Genomic DNA, 19,268 nt, shown 5'->3' on the forward strand with positions numbered 1-19,268 from the left:
TATAAGCAAAATATAAATGGCAAATTATTGAATACATTATATTATCTCACTTAACATGAAGAAATAAAAATTCCCACAATAGAAAAAAATGAATAAAGTCACCAGGCATGATATTACACACCTTTAATCCCAGTACTAGGGAAGCAGAAGAAGGAGGATCTCTGTGAGTTGAAGGCCAGCCTGGTCTACAGAGCTAATAATGGTAACTATGGCTTTTAAAGACAGAAATCCTTCCTGGAAAAATAAATAAATAAATAAATAAACATTTTAATCAGGGATTAAACTTTGTAATGCTTTATTGTCAGACAATTGTCATTAAAACTAAAAACCAATATATGTGAAGTATGACAGTTGCTTATCAGCACTCCAAATTTGCAAGCATTTTGACTTCAAAATTCTATTCTCCTATCTTTGTGCAAGTATTCAATGACAGAATGATGCTTATAACTAAAAGCCACCTGAATATCCAGCAACAAAATGCCAGTCACAGACTTAAATTAAATTTAATTAAACTTTTTGTAACAGATACTATCTAACCTGAGTTATGCCCACAGAACCCATGTGAAGACAGGAGAGAACAAACTCCATAAAGTTGTCTTGTAAACTCCACATGTGTGCCAGGATATGTGTGTGTGTGTGTGTGTGTGTGTGTGTGTGTGTGTGTGTGTGTGTGCATGCGCATGTGCCCACATGTTAGTAATAATAATAAATAACATAAAACTAGGTCTGATGATAATGCATAAATAAGCCATAGTTTGGAGTACTTAATCAGGCCCAGAGTGAAAATTTTTCTCTCAAAATCAAAAATTTCTATAAATTCAACTTAAATGTTTTTCGGGTAATGTTCAAGACACAGAGAAAAACACCTTTCTCCTCAAGTTATAAATTAGGCACTGGAAAGAATAAACCATTCTCTATATAATTCACAGAATAGAGAAAGGCAGAGCAGCCATCGTATGCCAATACTCGGCTTCCATCCTGGTAGGCTCCAGCTATCCTTATGAGTGAGGTTTGGACAAAGAGCCCGTGAGCAGTACTAGGGTGTAGTGGACCGGAGGACTTAGGGAATGAGCCACCAGCAAAGGATGTCTACATGCTAATAAAGGCCCAAGACTCACATGTTAACAGCCACTAGTGTGCCTTCAAACTGCCATGTAGCACATCTTGGAAATTCTTACTAATCCTGGATTGAGCAAAGCTTGTCAAGTATAGCATTTATATGGGAACCTATATTTGTTATCACTAAGAGGTGCAAAATATCTAACAATCTATCTAACCAATCCCTATCTCACAAACTCGCTTCTCATTTGCTTCATACCTTCCTTTTTTCATTGTATATCAAATCCCGAAACTTAATACTAACTTAATACTAACTCTTTTTAAACAGCACTAAGGAGGAGAAAGGGGAAACATACACACACACACACACACACACACACACACACACACACACACACACACACACACAGGAAGTCTTTAGGTAAATCTTTAAAAAAGTAACACACAACATATAATGTTCTCACCTTTCAAATAAAATAAATAAATGAGGAAAACTTTGGAGAGCTCACATACTTAAATGGGAAAGCAAGTGATAGCGAAAAGGAAATCAACTTAACGACCTCCTGCTTCTTCAGCTGACCAAAATATTAAAAATTCAGAGAAGAGAAAAACCAGTGAACAACAAGAAGCAAAAGGTAATAAATGGAAAGATAATTTTCAGACACCATCAAAGAACTGGTTTAGTATCAAATAGAAAAATTAAAGGAAACATATTCTAATGCTTACCAACCCATGGTCTGAACTCTAAGGAAGAAATAAACTATTACCAGAAGCAATTACACAGTCCCGTTTACTGACTTTCAATATCCTTAGTCTTTTAATTAAATTACTAACAACAAATAAGACAAACTATTGTAGCAACTCAGGTAAAAATGTTCTGGTTTTCTTGAATTATCTGTATTATAAAGAAAAGGAATCTTTGAATCTTACACACAAGCAGCTCCCAAAACACCAGGCTGTTGTGATTTAGATAGTAAAACAGAAATTTGTCCAAGCAAACAAGATGCGGTAAAACATTACATTTCTTTCAAACATGAAGATGTGAAGAGTACCTTGAAGAACCCTGCTTCAGGACCACACCTGTCATACACACTTCTGGATTTACCTATCGCCATGATAATACCTTGCATACTGGGTGTCATCATGATCTGCCACAGAGATTGAAAGTAAGAGTTTCTCAATGGTTAACAGTAAAATAACAAACACCTAACAAAAAGTGAAAGGAATTATTTACATGCAACGTAAAAGCCCTTTGTTCACTACTGTTTGCAAATCAAGTGACGCCTTTATAAAAGAGCAAATGTTGTCTGATGTACAAGTGAAAGCATCATTCAGTCATTTGTACAGTGGCACAGCTGGCTTACAGGCTGCCTTTGTACAAACTGCACAAAGGCATCTTCTTGAAAGTAAAGACTTGTAAACAGGCACCCCCTTCTGGACAAATTAGAAATTAATGCTTCTCCAAGAGAACTGTTTTGGAAAAAGCAACAACCCTTAGTAAATAAATGAATAGACAGTACATTTGCTCAAGGACTGGTGAACCTCTGAAGAAGTCCATTTGAATCCCTCTCCTGCTCCTGGGCTAGGAACCTCTGCACAACTGTACAACCTGCATGTCTGTAAGCAACAGCTTTCTGCCCGAATAGCTTCTCTTAAGTCTCAAGGCACATGCACTGTTAAGCAAGGATGCCAACAGAGTCCATGGAAACCCACAACTCTGTAAGGAACAGAAGCTTGCCCACCAAAGGCAGCTTTAAGTGAGCAATCACAATTCTTTCACAAATGCCCAAAGTAGCTGACACTGAAAACAACAATTAGGTGCTCCATCGTAAGCTAGCACTTCTATTAAAATGTATCAGTTTGGATGATTTTCAAGAGCAAACATGGAACAATGTAATATAGTACTATTAATACTACATAAATTATTTAAATACTGTTGTTTTAAAGAAAATGGCTCAATCTTGGCTGTTTGCACTTAAAATAACTGAATGTGCCAGGCTTTGTTGACTTCCCATGGGAAGCCTTACCCTTTTTGAGGAGTGGGTGGGGATGGGTTGGATGAAAGGTGGGGTGGGAGGGAGGGGGGAACTGTGGTTGGTATGTAAAATGAAAAATAAAATTAAAAATAGTTTTAACTTCAAAAAATAAAACATCTCTGAAGTGAAGTACTATGAAGCTATCTTAGAGGCTATTAGAGGCTATTAGAGGCAATTTAGAGGCTATGGTCATTACCTCCTTTTCACCAAAACTCAGATTTTGACTCTGGATTATACATAGAGGGTTGAAAAGTGCCCACCACTCATTGCCTGCTTTTGCAGCTCCTCTAATCCTTCTGCCAGTTCCTGGCTCTTAAATCTAGTCCTTCAATACACATACCTTCTCATATTGGCACAGTGGTACCAATGCTTTGTAAGGTTTGTAAGTTTGATGATTAATTCTTACATAATTATAATTAAAACTCAGGAATACATTTTGGAGGAAAAAAATGATACTTAGAAAAAAATACTTAACACACATTCAAGTCTCATCCACTGATACAAATGCTAAAAAGTTGTGATATCTAAAAAAAAATCTCTGTGCCCCTGTATCACCCTCACCTCCCCTATTCTCCACTGTCACTATTCAGAGACTTCTTATCTGGCCCTCTCTCAAACACAGAAAAGAACCATTTTAAGAGTTTCAAGGAAAAACAAATACTGACAAGGAATGACAATAATCTGATAAGCTAAAACATCTCAACTTCAACTGAATTAAGGAAAATTTTATCATGAGAAACACAACTGCCTGAAGTTTGTCGGGACAACTAAGTAGATGAAATCACCAGAAAGGAAGTGGGAAGATGGAGGTGCCCGTGGAAGACAGGATGGCGAGGCACTCAGCGGCGCCCACCAGTCACCATATTTGCTGTTACAGACTGAGTCTAGAGCAGCAGAAATATCAGTTATCCATCTTGTAATCATGCCGTGGGGCTTTCTGTTGTGGTGGTAGGCAATGATGGGCAAAGGAGAAATTATACAAGTATAACAAGTTAGGAAACTAGCAATTATTTTGAAATGTGAAATGTTTATTTTACAATTAAGTGACTCTTACTGCAATTTGTCAGCCTGAGAGTAAATTGAACTCATTTCTGTACAACACAGTTTCAAAAACATAAAATCATCCCTTCCATCTACTCTCTAAGCTCACCTCTTCACCTTATATTTAATCTCCAAGTTTCTGTTAGTAAGTGGCAAGGCTTCAGAGCATAGGAGGCACAACTGTATGTTATTCAGCACGAGACACACGGTAAGTATGTGGGTGCAGACATGCCCAAGGTGATGCCTAAGGTGTTTGTCCATATCAGCACAGAGGGAGTGCAAACGGTGCCGTGCCGCACACTGCAATAAAGGTACCTCGTCGTCATACCCTCCCTCCTTTGACTCAATCATAAATTTCCCTACATGAGGGATCTCCACCTCTACAACTTGCTGGTTAGAAGGTGGTTGGCTTGTGGTATTTTCAGGGTTCTGCAGAAGAAAATCATTGGTAAGCAGATTAGAAAAGACAGCAATGGAAGCATTTGCTTTACATGAGCAGACTCATAATCTCTTTTAAAATATCTGTATTTACTAAGCATAAAATCAAATGACTTAAAGATAAACATTAAAGGCAAATTCATTAATCAAACTATAATATAAAACTATAGCCTTTCTCTTTGCACTCCAAATGCTTACGGCAGCTTTTCACAAAGTATTTTAGACTTAAATTATTTAAAAATAAGGAAGACCAGAGTTGTATTTAACAACAGTATTTAAAGCAGACAAACAGCTCTCATTGCTTCCGAATGACCTTCTTGCTGTTTCTATGAAAATAAGATTTATGACCTACTCTAAACCCAGCAGTTTGCAACGGTGAAGCTTTCACAGGGTCCTGTTTAACCACAGGTTATAATTTACACATTCTATTTCCCAGTCACCAGATAATCAAAAGCTCTCAAAGTACTTAGGCAGCTGGCTTCAGTCATTGCCATCTGTACCAGAACTTTCTTTTGCAAAAATAAACACTGGTTCTAATACGAAATATGAATAATGAAACCAATGTTTTATTTCTATTTGAAAAATAGGTGAATTTTAATGTTTTAGATATTTTCCACCATTACTCAAATATACTTCAACAATGAAAACACAAGTAATGGCTAAGAACAGTATTTCCTTTCTTTAAAAGAAATGTTTCATTTAAAATTGTTACTTTTATAACACATTTAGGGTGCTCTACTTATCTGAATTTTCATCATCTTGAAAAGAAATATCCACCCAGCACTGTTGCTTGGATCATGAGCTAACATTTAAGTATCTAGAATTTAACAGCTGTTATAAACAACAGGTATTGCCCAAATCATTACATTATTTTGTTAAATTACTTTGGATAATTTATATTGTAATAAGTCTAAACCAATCTTACTATCACAAATTTTATGGAGATGTATTTGTTGTAATTAAGAATTGTTAATATTTCTGGTATTTGAAAGATTATGCAAGATCTCCATTCAAAACAGTGAGATGTAAGCCAGAAAGTTATGAATTTCTTATGAGCAAATCAATCTAAAATCATTTGAAAAAACAGATGGGTGCTGAAGAGATGGCTCAGCAGAAAAGAGCACACACTGCTCTTGCAGAGACGCTGAGTACAACTCCCAAACCCATGTCTGGCATCTCACATTCACCTCTCACTCCATCTCAGAGGGATCCACTGTCCTTTTCTGGATTCCGAGGGTACTGCATGTGGTACACAAACCCACGTGCAGAGGCTCACATAGAATTAAAAGTGAAATGAACCATATATATATATATCAAGAAATATATATCAAGAAATATATCAAGAAAATATATCAAGAAATATATCAAGAATATATCAAATATATCAAGAAAATACCTATAAGGTCCCTGTTAAACAACTACCTGGGTGGGGAGATTTGAGTTAACAAAAACAAGCCCCTTTTGTTACTGTTACGTTTCAAAAGCATAATGTTGATACTGATAAATGCTGGAAGGATAGAGGTTTTAACTATACAAAACAACTCACAGAAAGTAGTTGAGGGTGCACTAAAGTAAAATAAATGCTTGTTTTTTACTTTCTATTACTTCAAACTCATAGTGAACAAATTAACAAAAAGTAAACAAAGGCTACAAAATTAGGAAGGTCCACGGTTACCATGACAGAATTAATTAAAAGACGTGAAACTCACTGCCTGTATGATTTTGTAAAAATGTTTTCATAGAAAGGAGTGATAAAGTATTAGAGCTATAGATTTCACTTCTGACTAGAAATATAAGCCAGTGCAAACTATTTAAGTTTCAGTTTTCTTTCTTTCAGTAAAACTAAAGTGACTGTGGAGTAAAAGCATATGTCTTGCTTTGTTTTGAGAGCAGGTATCACTTTTGGGCATTTATATGATATCCTCTTTAATACAATAGTTAAATACAGGTAATCTATTCCAAAAAAACATGTAAAGTATGTAGAAACTTTTTATTATAATGGCCTGTTTATAATAATATAAAAGTAGAAACAAATGTACAAAGGAATTGGGTAAGTACACAAAATTTCAATTATTGAGTGGAAAAATATTCACCAAGTTTTTTACTGAGTATATAGCATGAGAAAATATTTATCTTGTAAGTTTAGTTGAATAAAAGAAGAGAGGTGGCCAGGCGTTGGGGATGCACGCCTTTAACCCCAGCACTCAGGAGGCAGAGGCAGGAGGATCTCTGTGAGTTCGAGGCCAGCCTGGTCTCCAGAGCGAGTGCCAGGATAGGCTCCAAAGCTACACAGAGAAACCCTGTCTTGGAAAAAAGAGAGAGAGAGAGAGAGAGAGAGAGAGAGAGAGGCAAGACATAAAACTTCATGCTGCAACCATACTAAAAACCTTAAAACTGTAGGAACTAAAACTAAAAACCTAAAAACAATAGGAAAAAAAGAAAAGGCCAAGTTATCAGTGATGACCACCAGCCAATGACTGAAACCAGGCACAATGATTCCCTCACATCATCTGCTTGCAACACATATCCCAAAGTGTTCAGTTGGAAATCGAAGCAATTCTCCAGAAAAGAAAGTTGCCTAGACATTTGGAGATTGTCGGTTGCTTCTGCAATTATGTTTTACTGGGAGTCATGCCTACTCTACAGCTGGAACTTAAGGAACTATTTGTGAGACACCTAGAGCTGAGGAGAAGGAATTAGCACCCTGATGCCTGCTATCAAAATGAAACAAAACACAAAGTCCCATGATAACTCCACAATCACTTCAAATTTGTAAAAAGAAAAAAAAAAAAAACCTGAAGCACAAGTAAAAAGTTTCTAAGATCCTATGTCTAGTGAGAAGTGAATGAAATTCATACATAAAAGTCACAGAAACATCTATCTAAAGTCTGAACTTTCTCATTTCAGTTTCTAATATGCTAAGTAGAAATGCAAAAATATACTAAGAAATGGTTTCCAGACTCCTAAGCAATGATCCTTAGACCAAGAGACAAAAGTCACTCAGATAGCCAAAGTTTACAACTTCTTCAACAAGTTCAGATTTCACAGACACCGAAATCAATGGAGGCGCTATAACCCAAGACAACAAATGTGGAAAACAAGTAGCTTTTCCATTATACTCTCTTCCTTTTTTAGGTAGTTAAGAGACAGTACATTGCTAATTTATAAGATGATACCCACACCAAGATATCTAAGTAATGAAAATTCATGTGATGATATGTGTGAATCAAAATATTTACAATTAACTGAACTAAAATTAAACAGTTCTGCATTACACTAAATTATGGTTTTGATTTGGTTTTGTTTTCTAGACAAGTTGAAAGCAGGATATACCTTAGGTTTTAATAATTTAAGGCACCAATTTGTAAAGACCCCAAGTAAAATTTTATAACAATAAAAATATTCTCCTCATACCTAGTATCTGCCCTTATTCCCCAGGTTGTTCCCATGGCCCCCAAGAGCAGAGCTTTCAGACTCATGAAGCAAAATATTTTCCAAGAAAAGTTTTAGAGTTACCAAAATTCTTAAATTCACTTACAGATTCTAAGACATTTACAGAACTGATAATCATAAAATAAAAAATATTTTTAAATTAATTTTCACATCTAGAAGGCTGTACCATATTTTCAAGCTGGAAGTGAAAATAAGATAATTTCTGGTTATCATTTATTCCATTACAACATTGCTAGTAGAATGTCTTACTTACTGGAAACTTTGTTGAATGGCAGTTGTAAGCTAACAGGCTGACAGTCATGTAAAGTTCTAAAGTACCTATTTGCTTTAGTTTCCTGCAAAGACAATCTTCAGGTCCTAAAGGAGCTTCCATAAAGCCTGCATGGGGGCTGATTACATTCACTACTAAAACTGGGGTAGGCTGACTATGGGCATGGTGGTTTTGCAGTACAAAGTTGACATATGTTTTCCAAACCCACAATGACAACGTAACCCCATATTTCTGTGCTCATTTTGCACCCATAAAACAAATTGTTAACTTGACTACTGTAAGACGATAGTAACAATTTCTAACCAGGATACTCACAAACTGCACATTATATTTATTTTCTAATAATCCTATCACTTCTTGTGAAGCACTTTCAATGGAACAAAGACAATTGTCTTAAAAATCCTAATTACTACAGAATTGATTGGCAGATCACAGACAGGGAAAGAGGGAAACATGAAAACTGCTATTGAATTTTATACTTCTCTTTAAATTCCAAGTCAAATGGACAATTTAATCTATGATCACTGAGTCTTCTTATTCCTCTGACAGAAAAATAGAAACTGGAGAGAGAATTTTATTTAAAATCATAAGCTGAGGAAATGACAGCCCACACTCCCAGATCAGGCATGGCAGAGCCACAGCACCCCCTGCCTCCCAGACAGGGAGATTTCCATTGCATTGTGGGAATGCTGTGTTCCAAGAGCCACAAGGAAAGTTCTTACCGACTGCAAAACTGTTTCGGGCCCTTTGTCTTCATGTTCATGGGATGCTTTGGCAATCACTCGGATAGTTTCTTCTTTCCAGTGCTTTGAGAAGTCGCTTCTTGATGGCTGCTCTAGATAGTCTGATCCTCCTGCTTGTGCTTCAGGAGAAAAGAATCAGCTGTGTATCTCATATAGACCACAAGACACTAGATGAATACGATGAGCGTATTTCTAACTCAGAAATTAGACATCAACCAAGTTAAGTTGTGTGCTGTCAACTGTGACCTTCAATAAATTGCAAGAACTTACCAACAAAAAGGAACCATAAAGGAAAAGAAGAAAACCAAGAGTACTCAATTACTAAAAAATATATGCCCACTGTATCTTATGAAAGCACATTTTTTTCTACATGAAAAGTAGCAGTCTCTTTTTGAAAAACCATCCAGTGTTTTGTCAAAAGGAGAATTGGCTTGCCATTGCAATTTCAGTATGTGTTTCTCCAAGGAGTACAAGTTTACTTTTTCCCCATCTGTCTGACAAATCCTGACCCTAAGTGAACCCTACCATCTCCTTTTTGGTCTTGCCCCTTGTAAACTGAGTACTCTCAGAAGAGAAAGAAATGACAAGCTGCCACACTGGTGCCAATGTGAGTTTGTGACCTCAAATACCATTCAGGAAAAGGATCCAAGGTACTTCCAGCTCTACCTAACTTAGGAGCTCCAGATCATAGAGCCAACAGTACTCTGGATATCTAATGACCTACATAGTTTTACATCACTGGGCTTCAGCCTTTTCTTCCAATGTCACTTTGTGTCCTCTGCTCAAAAAAGCCCACACACTACCACTTCTGCTTACACTAAGAGAAGTTCGCCTTCCACCCATCAGCTCCACATATTCTTCCCTTGGCCTGTATGTTCTCCCACTTTCTGCAAACTAGCTTACTTGCTGAAGTATCAGTTGTAGAGCATAGTTCCAAGGCCTAGCATTATTTAGATTTTTGCTTTGAACAAGTCTGTGCTGTGGAGGGATATCTTGTATCACCTCTGTCCCCTCTTAAAATATGACAATGGAGAGTCTCCATCATAAAGGCAAATGGCTCCTTTTCAAAGTGAAAAATCACTAACACAAGAGAACCCCTGCTCCACTATAACTTAGAACTTACCATTTTAAGACGTCTTTACCACAATTACAGTTAATTACTACTTTAGTAAGGCTCATATCAATTGACACACTATAAATCTGATGAGCAGTCATGCTATTTCCCCTTTGCACTGCTAATTCTTCAAGGCCCAGAACAAATAGGAACATAACTTAACAGAACAACAGAAATAGCACTTAAGTAAAAGAATGAACATGAAGAATGACAAGGTACATTCTCTGCACTGCTTGGAGTTAGAATCATTCATTGCTCAAATATCCCATGAAACAAAACAGAGCTACAGTAACATTTTATAATCCAAACATTTATCACTCAACAAGTAGTACTATGTTTTCAATACAAAAACATGGGCATTGGTTTCAACAACAAACCTTAAACACCTGTGTGTCTGGTGCAAGGCTGGACACTAGGTTTCTAGTAGTGGTAACAGACAGCAATGTCTTCTCTTTAAATTAATTATGCACAAAGTCACTAATTAAAAATTGAACAGTAGTAACTGTCAAAAGGTTGGTTTGATGAGAATGCTCCTTAGATTCCAGTATTTGAATGCCTGGTCCCCAGGTGGTGGAACTGCTTGGAAAGGGTTTGGAGGCATCATCTCTTGTAGGAGATGTGTCACTGGAGACAGGCTTTGAGGTTTCAAAAGCACACACCATTTCCAGGGGATCTCTCTCCACCTCATGCTTTTGGAACAGTTACAATCTCTGAGCTACTGCTCTTCCTCCACGTCAGCCTGCCATGACAGTCATGGACTCCAATCCACTGGAACCCTGAGCCCCAAATTAAATGTTTTCTTATAGGTTGCCTTGGTTGTGGCATTTTGTTACAATAGTAGAAATACAACTAAATATAACAATATGTTGACAATAAAGTCTGGAAGTAAAATGAGGGTGTTGTTATAAGCAATTTAGTTTGTGGGATGCAGGACAAGGTAACTTTCAAAACCTAAAGTTTATTGAGTTTTTTCCCACCAAAGACCCCCAAGTAATGAGGGGGGGGTAGAGATTGTACTGCATAATAGTCAAGGTATCAAGGGAGGGCGCTGGTGGGCAAAGTGTTAGCAGTCTTGAGTCCTGTAAATGTTTTGAGGTGAACAAGAGGTAGGAAAAGCTTTAATACAAGAGCAACAAGACATGTTTACCACATTAAAAGATGACCTGGAATGAAGAAGTCTTCCAATTCTAGCTTAGCATACAGAATGAAGTCTTTCAGTTCTAGCTCCAGCACACACAGAAAATTGTGCTAGTTACATTTGGAATAATGGATTACAGAAGGAAGTAGAATTGAGGTCAGTGAAGCTACTACAAGTTACCTGAGCAATATTAAATGGGATGGTTACACTTTGGATATCAGACAGCAATAAAGGCAGGCAGAAGAGATGAGATGTAAATGTGTATTTTGGAAGCCATGGTAGAGGTCAGAACTTAAACACAAAGGTAATCCTAAGCTTTTGACTTGGGTTATTGTGAAAAGAGGGGTGATTTTTACTATAAGGAAAACTAGAAGTGAGACTGCTTAAAGCAAGGAAGGGGGGAAGTTAAGAGACGTTAATTGCTTATGTACATAACTACTTCCTGATTGATGCTGATATGTTCAATGTCCCTACTGAAGACAGGGAAGAGACAATCCTAGGCTACTTCCAACTAGACAGAGCATCTCTTTCTGGATGGTCTCCTGCAGGCATCTTAAGCTTTATACTTAGGACTTAGAAATTTGCTGACAAAGTGTTTCTTGTGTTTGCCACAGTTTCTTTTCACCATATAGCAAGAATAATGGCTAATAGAATAGTGAGCTTACACAGTAAGGAAAAAGAAAATAATCTGGTCAGACACTGATCGAATTAGCAGTCCAAGAGTTTATGGATATTAAGCAACTAAGAGTAAGAATAATTTTATTTGATGAACACAGTCAAATCTATTATAGTTCATGGGATAAAAGTTTTCTTCTTTATAGAAATGTGATTCTAAAACACTTATGGGTAATATTAAGTGATTTTGACTGAGTATCATCCAAGACCACTTTCTCTGGCTAGACTAAAAACCTGATATACATGCTTATATATTTCATCTATTTTAATTTCTTAAGAAGTCAAGGTAAATCTGCAGTCTATTATAATATAATATTAAATGTAATGATATTCAAAACCTTTTATAAATGGACTGTGAGCCCTATATACACACTTGGGACAGTACTATTAGTAACGACATTTTAGAAGACATGCCAACTGATGTGTGTCTTGAAACTTGTAGGCAGGACTATTTTGGAAATGAAATGAGTCCAGGAAGAAGAAATAGCTTTCAGAAAACATTGTTAAGGACCAATAAAAGACTCATAAAAATCTTGATATAAATCACATTAATAAGCAGGTTAAAATGAAGTACAACCTAAGAAGGGTTATAAAAAACTTTGTAGTGAAAACAGATGGAGTGATAGTGGAAGGATTCATAAAAACTTTGGGGTATTCAAAAGATCTTGAAAAGTAGACAGTCATAAATATTATCAGTAATGTCACCATTTTAGGAATGTTCCCTGCATGTGAGAGTATGAGGAACAGGGCTAAGGTGAAAGAAAGGACTAGCTAACCGGTCCTAGAAAAGTAATTGAAAAATCAGTGGATGCTCAAGGAAAAAAAAGAGGTATTTATTACCTTGACTTCCTATAAGTCATAGTCACCGAATGCATACTGACAGAGATAAAGAGAATTACTACAGAGAGACGCATCTTCTCCGCTACAAGAATGTATTCAATCACTCCCTAAACACAGCAGTGAGAGAGCAGTTAGGCTGGCTGTGGGTAAACAACTGTGGAACTCTTATTTCTGAGTCTGTAAGTTCAATTGTGTAATGTTAATAATAAAGGCTTTGAAACCTGAGTTCAACTTCAAACTAATCCACAACAGAAAGCCATATCTTCCTGGCACACTTTAAAATGTATTTCTCTATGAGACATTGCTTTCTTTTATTTTAAGAGTTGGCAGTCCAAGGTATGCTGTACATTCTTAAGTGGATGGAGCTCAATGCCCACAAACTATGGACAACATTAACTGGAGACAGTGGGTTAAGAAAAAAATGAAGAGTTGGGAAATGGGCTGGATAAGATTTAAATACATTATATTCATATCTGACATCTAAGAGTAATTTTTAAAAATTACCATGGTCTTTCACTAAGAATGAAAATTATAGAAATTCCCAAGGGAAAAAAATAAATTCAGAAAGCATTCAAAGAACACACATATATTACATAGTGTTCATTAAACTAATGATGGAGATGCTTGTTACTGTACAGAGAGGCTGCTTCTTAAAATCTTAGTACAATCATACCAAAAGATGCGTGTGAACTGAACATTCATACAAACTTTACATTTTGTTACTTTGGTGCCCCTCAAAAATCTATCTGCATTTTTGTCAAGTTTACTTTACAAATTAAAAAGTAACATAAAAATATATATTCAATAATTCACACCCAATTTTTAAAATCTCAAAACACACAAAAATTTTTGGCCGGAGGTACTGATCACAAAAACAGGGCAAATGACAATGTACAAGGTAAGGGGAGGCTGGAAGATTAGTAGAGAATGTGTATTAGTTTGACTTTGAAATAAAATGCTAGCCTTAAATTTAGATTCTCATTTTTAAGACAAAAAAAAAAAAAAAAAGACACAGAGAACGTCTAAAACTTTACGTTTGGCATCACAAAATGTAGGCTAATCACAAATGAAGTTGGGGGTCAATAAATGAATGGACAATCACTGTGTCTGAATGCCTCTGGGTCAATTATGCAGCCCCTCCACCTTACTACTGTGAATGCACTCCACAGATGTCAATGGAAAAAGACACATACACCTTGGCCAAGTTCTAGGACTGGTTAGAATCATGAATACAGAAGAGACCAAAGATGAAAATAATTTATAAAAGGAATAGAATTGATTAAGAAACTGAAAGGAACTGATTGGGGCCAAGAACTCTCTTGGTAGCTACTGAAGCAACACCATTGTAAATTCAGAGCTTCTCTGTTCTACAAGGAAGCCACTTGATGCATTGGGAGAAGAAAACACAGCCCTGCACAGTGGCAAAGCTCACTTGCTTCTAATGGTGGGTTCAGACAGACCCTGCAATACTTACACTTACATACCAGAATGATTGCCTTTTTGTTTTGTTGGTATGCTCTTTTTTTTTTTTTTTTTGGTGTTTCAAGACAGGGTTTCTCTGTGTAGCTTTGGAGCCTCTCCTGGCCTGGCACTCTCTCGGTAGACAAGGCTGGCCTCAAATTCACAGACATGCATCTGCCTCTGCCTCCTGAGTGCTGGGATTAAAGGTGTGTGCCACTGACACCCAGCTGGTATGCTATCTTATTCTTGGTCTTTAGGGATTCTGAATCCTTTGCTTCTTAATATCAGTATTGATAAATTAACTGTTCAATTTATTTCAAAAGAAATTATAAATCTGTGCAGACTTGTGTATGCCTGCATCCGTCACAATGTGATAATGGGTTAGTATATATTTCCTACTGAAAAAGTAATTCTGCTTAATGTTCAAAACAATAAAGTTAAAAGGTTTTTAACACACATAATGATGCATTGAAATATCTCTATGAAAGATGAATTAAGCAAAGCAAATCCCCAAAATGATTCCTCTAACAGTAAGAAAAGAACGGGAAAATCCCGGCAAGGGGAGTGAATAGGTAAAGACATCCCCTCAGAGTGGACAGAAACAGAGATGGGAAGACAGGAGTCTCTCTGGGTTGTCTAATTTGTAGAAATTATCTAGGTTTACTTCCTGTCTTCTCACTTTCCTAACCAGTGCAGAGAAATGAAAAATTTATAGCAAAAAATGGGTGGTCCTAAAACAGGTTTGCAGTTAATCTTTATAAACAGGATAGAAAGAAGTTTTACCTTCCATTTTCCTGAAAGCTCACTGTGTTAAATTTACTATACTATTTACTTTGAATATTTTAATGGCTTTATCAGGTAAAATTTAAGAATTACATGTTTTAGTATTTATACTTTTTATGAATTTTCCAGTTTTATTGGTCCATATACAATTTTTAGCTTGGAAGATAGTTTTTATGAGAATTATTTTATGTTTTGTATAAATTGGGTATTGATCACATGGTCCTACTACTGAACTATATTACCAACCCTGTTTTGTAATGTCAATTAAAAAGAAACCGAATCAATGTTGCTATCCCAGTATTATACAATAAATATGAGTATTTTAGTATTTGCTTTCTTAATAGACCCAGTAAGTGGATTTACATCTTTCCTAATCATAACTATTCCTGCTTCCTGCCAAGAGGACAGTAGCTGGCTCAAAGCAGGCAGAGAAATCTTAGCAATTATCTTGAACAGGGTAACCTGTGCGCTGAAGTCTGCCCAGGAGGGAGGAAGCTCTGACCTGTGGGCATGGAGGGTGCTAGACCTTTAATAAATTTTATTGCTTCTTTATACTGGTCTGCAGTTAAACTTCATTTTTGATGTCTTATACATGTGCCAGTGTTAGCGGCCTATCTATCATTTATAGCTCAGAAGATAGTTTGAAAATTTAGTTTTGGCTAACATTATTTTACCTTTTTCTTCTAAATTGGGTATTGAGTGTATGGCCCTACTACTGAATACATCAGTGAGCATAACTTATGTTAAACCACAATACTAATCGATGGTATTACTTGATAATAAAATATAACAATAAAAATGAACAAACCTGTAGCTGCAGAAAATTCCGCCTCCCTCAGTTTTTGAGCTGCTAAAAGCTTTTCTTGCAATGCTCTTTGGGCAAGTTGTGCATCCCATTCTTCTAGTTCTTTCTCAAATCGTTGGTTGTCTTCCTCAACAAAATCTCTCAAATCTGGTGGTAATGTTTCTATTCCAACAAGGGCCTGCCCAGTCTCTTTATTAAACTCCTCTGCAAATCATATTTCAAAAACTACTATAAAATTAAGAGTTAAAGGAAAAATGCAAAGCTCAAAATAGAATGCATTTCAAATGGAATCCATACTACAGACTATTAGTTATTACACGTAGTCATTATAGCAAACAATATTACCCACATTTTCTTTACAAGTCCAAAAGTGCTCGGACAAACAACAGCATGGTTATTTAAAAATGACCTAAGGGATTCTTAGAAGTTTCTAGACTGTGAAGAGTAGTGAAGAGACGGGCACAGGATTAAAATGGTCTGTGACTCTAACACCGATGTATTATCATTTTTGCTGTTATAAGACAGCACCCAATCTCTGTTTATGCAGGAAATAGCCTTTTCACAGAAGTCAGAATCAATCATGGTTTTGTTAGGGTCTACACAGAACTGAAACTGTTTCTCATGTTAAGGAATTAACCACATCACAAAACCACATAAACTTATGAAGAATGTCAATGCAGCAAGATGTTCTGAAACGTTATGTAAGTAGTACTTAGACAACTTACAGTACACATGCCTGGTCAGGAGACACCGAAGGAAAATTGACCAAATCTCCTCAGAGCCTTTACTGGATGGTTTCTTTATGCAAAGCCCATATTAGAGTAACAAAAATAAAAAGACTCACAGGGACTTTGGCTCTGAGCCAACCATATTACTAGTCAAAAACACAACTGCCCAATGGAAGAAATCTGTTTGAGAATACATGAACAAATATTTTTGGAAGGTTACAAAAAAGTTTGCAAGAGGAGATGATGTGAAGTTCAAATATCAGTCAAGTACATGAAGTTCAAATTGGACAATGGTGGTAAGTGAAACTTGAAGAAATGTCAAAGGCCAGGAAACAAAAGACTCCTGTGCTGAGCTGAGGTGTGAAATGTCAGCCAAAGTGTGGACAGAGTAACTAAAGAGCTCTCACTATGGAGGAAAACATTCAGATTCACATTTACTATTTATCTGTGAGTACAATATTTCTGCATGGGTCCCATTACTGAAGTCTAGCTTGGGTTATATTACTTCCTCAATCCAGCTTCTCACATCTGCCAGTGAAAAATACATATCACAGACGCTATGCTCTGAGTGAATTCATCACACAGCCAAATAGTCACAGAAAATTTCTTATTCAAAATCCTTCACCCTGGGGCTTCATGGCTTAACAGTTAAGAGCACTTGCTATTCATGAGGACCTGGGTACAGTCCCCAATACCCACATGGTGGCTCACAATAAGAGTCTGTGACTCCAGTTCTAGTGAATCCACTCCCATCTTCTGGTGGTCACACAAGCACTGGCTCTCACAAAGTGCACTCTCATACATGCAGACAAAACACTCACACATAGTAATTAAAAAGCAATCTCTAAATAATAATAATAATAATGGTGATGACACATCATCTTACCTTGAATTAAGAATTGTGCCTTGTCATTTATATACATTAAACAGTATGCACTGGCATTTCTATAGCCACCAAAAGAGTCCCTTACTAGTTCTTCCCATGATGACTTGGTCACAGCAATATCATTGTACTTCATCCATCTGTTTTCACGATGGTCAAAAATGTATGCCCAGTAGTGCCCTGCATTAGCCTGGCCTTCGTGAACTAAAACAGCGTGGAGGCGATAAGGGACCTAACATTGAAAGAAAAACAAAGTTGAGCTTCAAGTATACAGGCAAGAAAATCTGAAAACTACCTATTTGAGTTAAAATGGGGGAGAAGGGCATATTTTCTAAATAGGATTAAAGCAGAGGGGATTAAAGTTTTTTAGGAAAACAACAGAACAAACAAAACAAGTCAAATGATCCATTATGGGGGCAATGTAGGGAAGTTAAATAAACTAAAATATATGCAAAACGTGTAATAACTGAAAGTACACTTGTGCGTGTTAGTGGGTGGCCTAATACTTATTTCTACTGAACAAGGGCATCTCAGTGAGCATTAACATGCAAGGTTTCTCCCCAGCTTCACAGTTCTGCGAGCTTAAAAAACAGAATGCATAGTCAATGCATACCCAGACTTAAGGGTTTTTATCTTTTCTTGCTGTTTGGAAATAGTTTACTATGCAGCCCTTCTTGGCCTGAAACACATGGATATCTACATGCCTCAATATCCTAGGTGCTGGTTTTGAAGATGTGTGCTATCCCTTCCTTGCCAGATCTTAAAGTTTCACTGAGCTTCAGAGTTTTCCCAAAATTATGTATCTTTAAATAGTCATATATTTTCTCCCAATGAACATAGTTTTTTTTATTAAGATGTTTAGAAAATTGTTTATAAATTTTAGTTTTTATTGGCCTTTAAAATTTTTTTCTTTAAAAGTTTCTATTTTCATTTTATATACCAATCAAAGTTCCCCCTTCCCTCCTCCTACTGCTCCCATCCAACCCCCATACACTCCTCAGAAAGGGTAAGGCCTCCCATGGGGAGTCAACAAAGTCTGGCATATATCAAGTAGAGGCAGGACCAAGCCCTTCCTGCTGTATCATGGCTGAGAAAGGTATCCCTCCACAGGGAATGGGTTCCAAACAGCCACTGTAACTTTTTTAACTAAGCTAGGTACAGCATGAAGGAAATCTGTTAAAAATTTTAGCAGAAATTTTCTCCCATTAGTTTATGTTGTAATGCCAAATATATGATTATAATAAAATCTCTCCACTTTGTATAACAAAACACACAATGGGTATTAGTATAAGATAAAGAAGATGACGGTAGGAAGGTGGGAGAATGGCTGAACAGTCAAAAGCACTTGTTGCTCTCTTGGAGGCCGGAGTTTTATTCTCAGCACACATGAGCCACAGTTCACAACTGCCTGTAACTCCAGCTCTAAACTAATCCAACAACTTTGGCCACCAAAGGCACTAACACATACATACACAGAGACACACATACACACACAATTAAAACCAAACCATTAAAAAACGATATAAAGGTAAGGTTAAGAGTGCAAGTCAGCAGTCGTGACAATGACAGCCACACAGTGTTCACTTACTTGGATCATGGATTTGTCAGAGTACATAAGTTCAATGGTTCGATGGATTCTGGATATGCTTTCCTGCAGATCTACGGATACAAGATACGACTTAATGGATGACAAATGTCACATGGCTTTCTACCGAGAGTAATAAGAACAGGACCAAGGTTTTCTTACAATCACACTAGAGAAGAAGAGAAGTTTCCTATTCTTTAAGATGTTAGTTACCA

At 36.7% G+C, this 19,268-nt stretch overlaps 1 protein-coding gene and 1 long non-coding RNA gene across 4 annotated transcripts in view; both read right to left on the reverse strand.

Moving 5' to 3' along the window:
* The window catches only part of Usp25 (ubiquitin specific peptidase 25), a 95,535-nt gene that overhangs the window by 9,719 nt on the left and 66,548 nt on the right, over positions 1-19,268 (reverse strand). For all 3 annotated transcript variants that reach the window (XM_035444374.1, XM_035444375.1, XM_027412397.1), the window contains 4 exons: positions 19,057-19,127; positions 17,472-17,700; positions 15,861-16,061; positions 9,021-9,160 (listed from right to left, as the gene is read on the reverse strand). In XM_035444374.1, coding sequence (XP_035300265.1) covers positions 9,021-9,160; positions 15,861-16,061; positions 17,472-17,700; positions 19,057-19,127 — 641 coding nt within the window. The remainder of the gene's footprint in view (positions 1-9,020; positions 9,161-15,860; positions 16,062-17,471; positions 17,701-19,056; positions 19,128-19,268) is intronic.
* On the reverse strand, positions 279-5,836 carry LOC118238772. Its single transcript, XR_004769856.1, has 2 exons — positions 4,452-5,836; positions 279-2,207 (listed from the first exon to the last, which is right to left on the reverse strand). It is a non-coding gene; the product is annotated as an uncharacterized LOC118238772 (long non-coding RNA).

Source organism: Cricetulus griseus, chromosome 4 (assembly GCF_003668045.3).
Source record: "Cricetulus griseus strain 17A/GY chromosome 4, alternate assembly CriGri-PICRH-1.0, whole genome shotgun sequence".
In the NCBI taxonomy this organism is placed as follows: domain Eukaryota; kingdom Metazoa; phylum Chordata; class Mammalia; order Rodentia; family Cricetidae; genus Cricetulus; species Cricetulus griseus.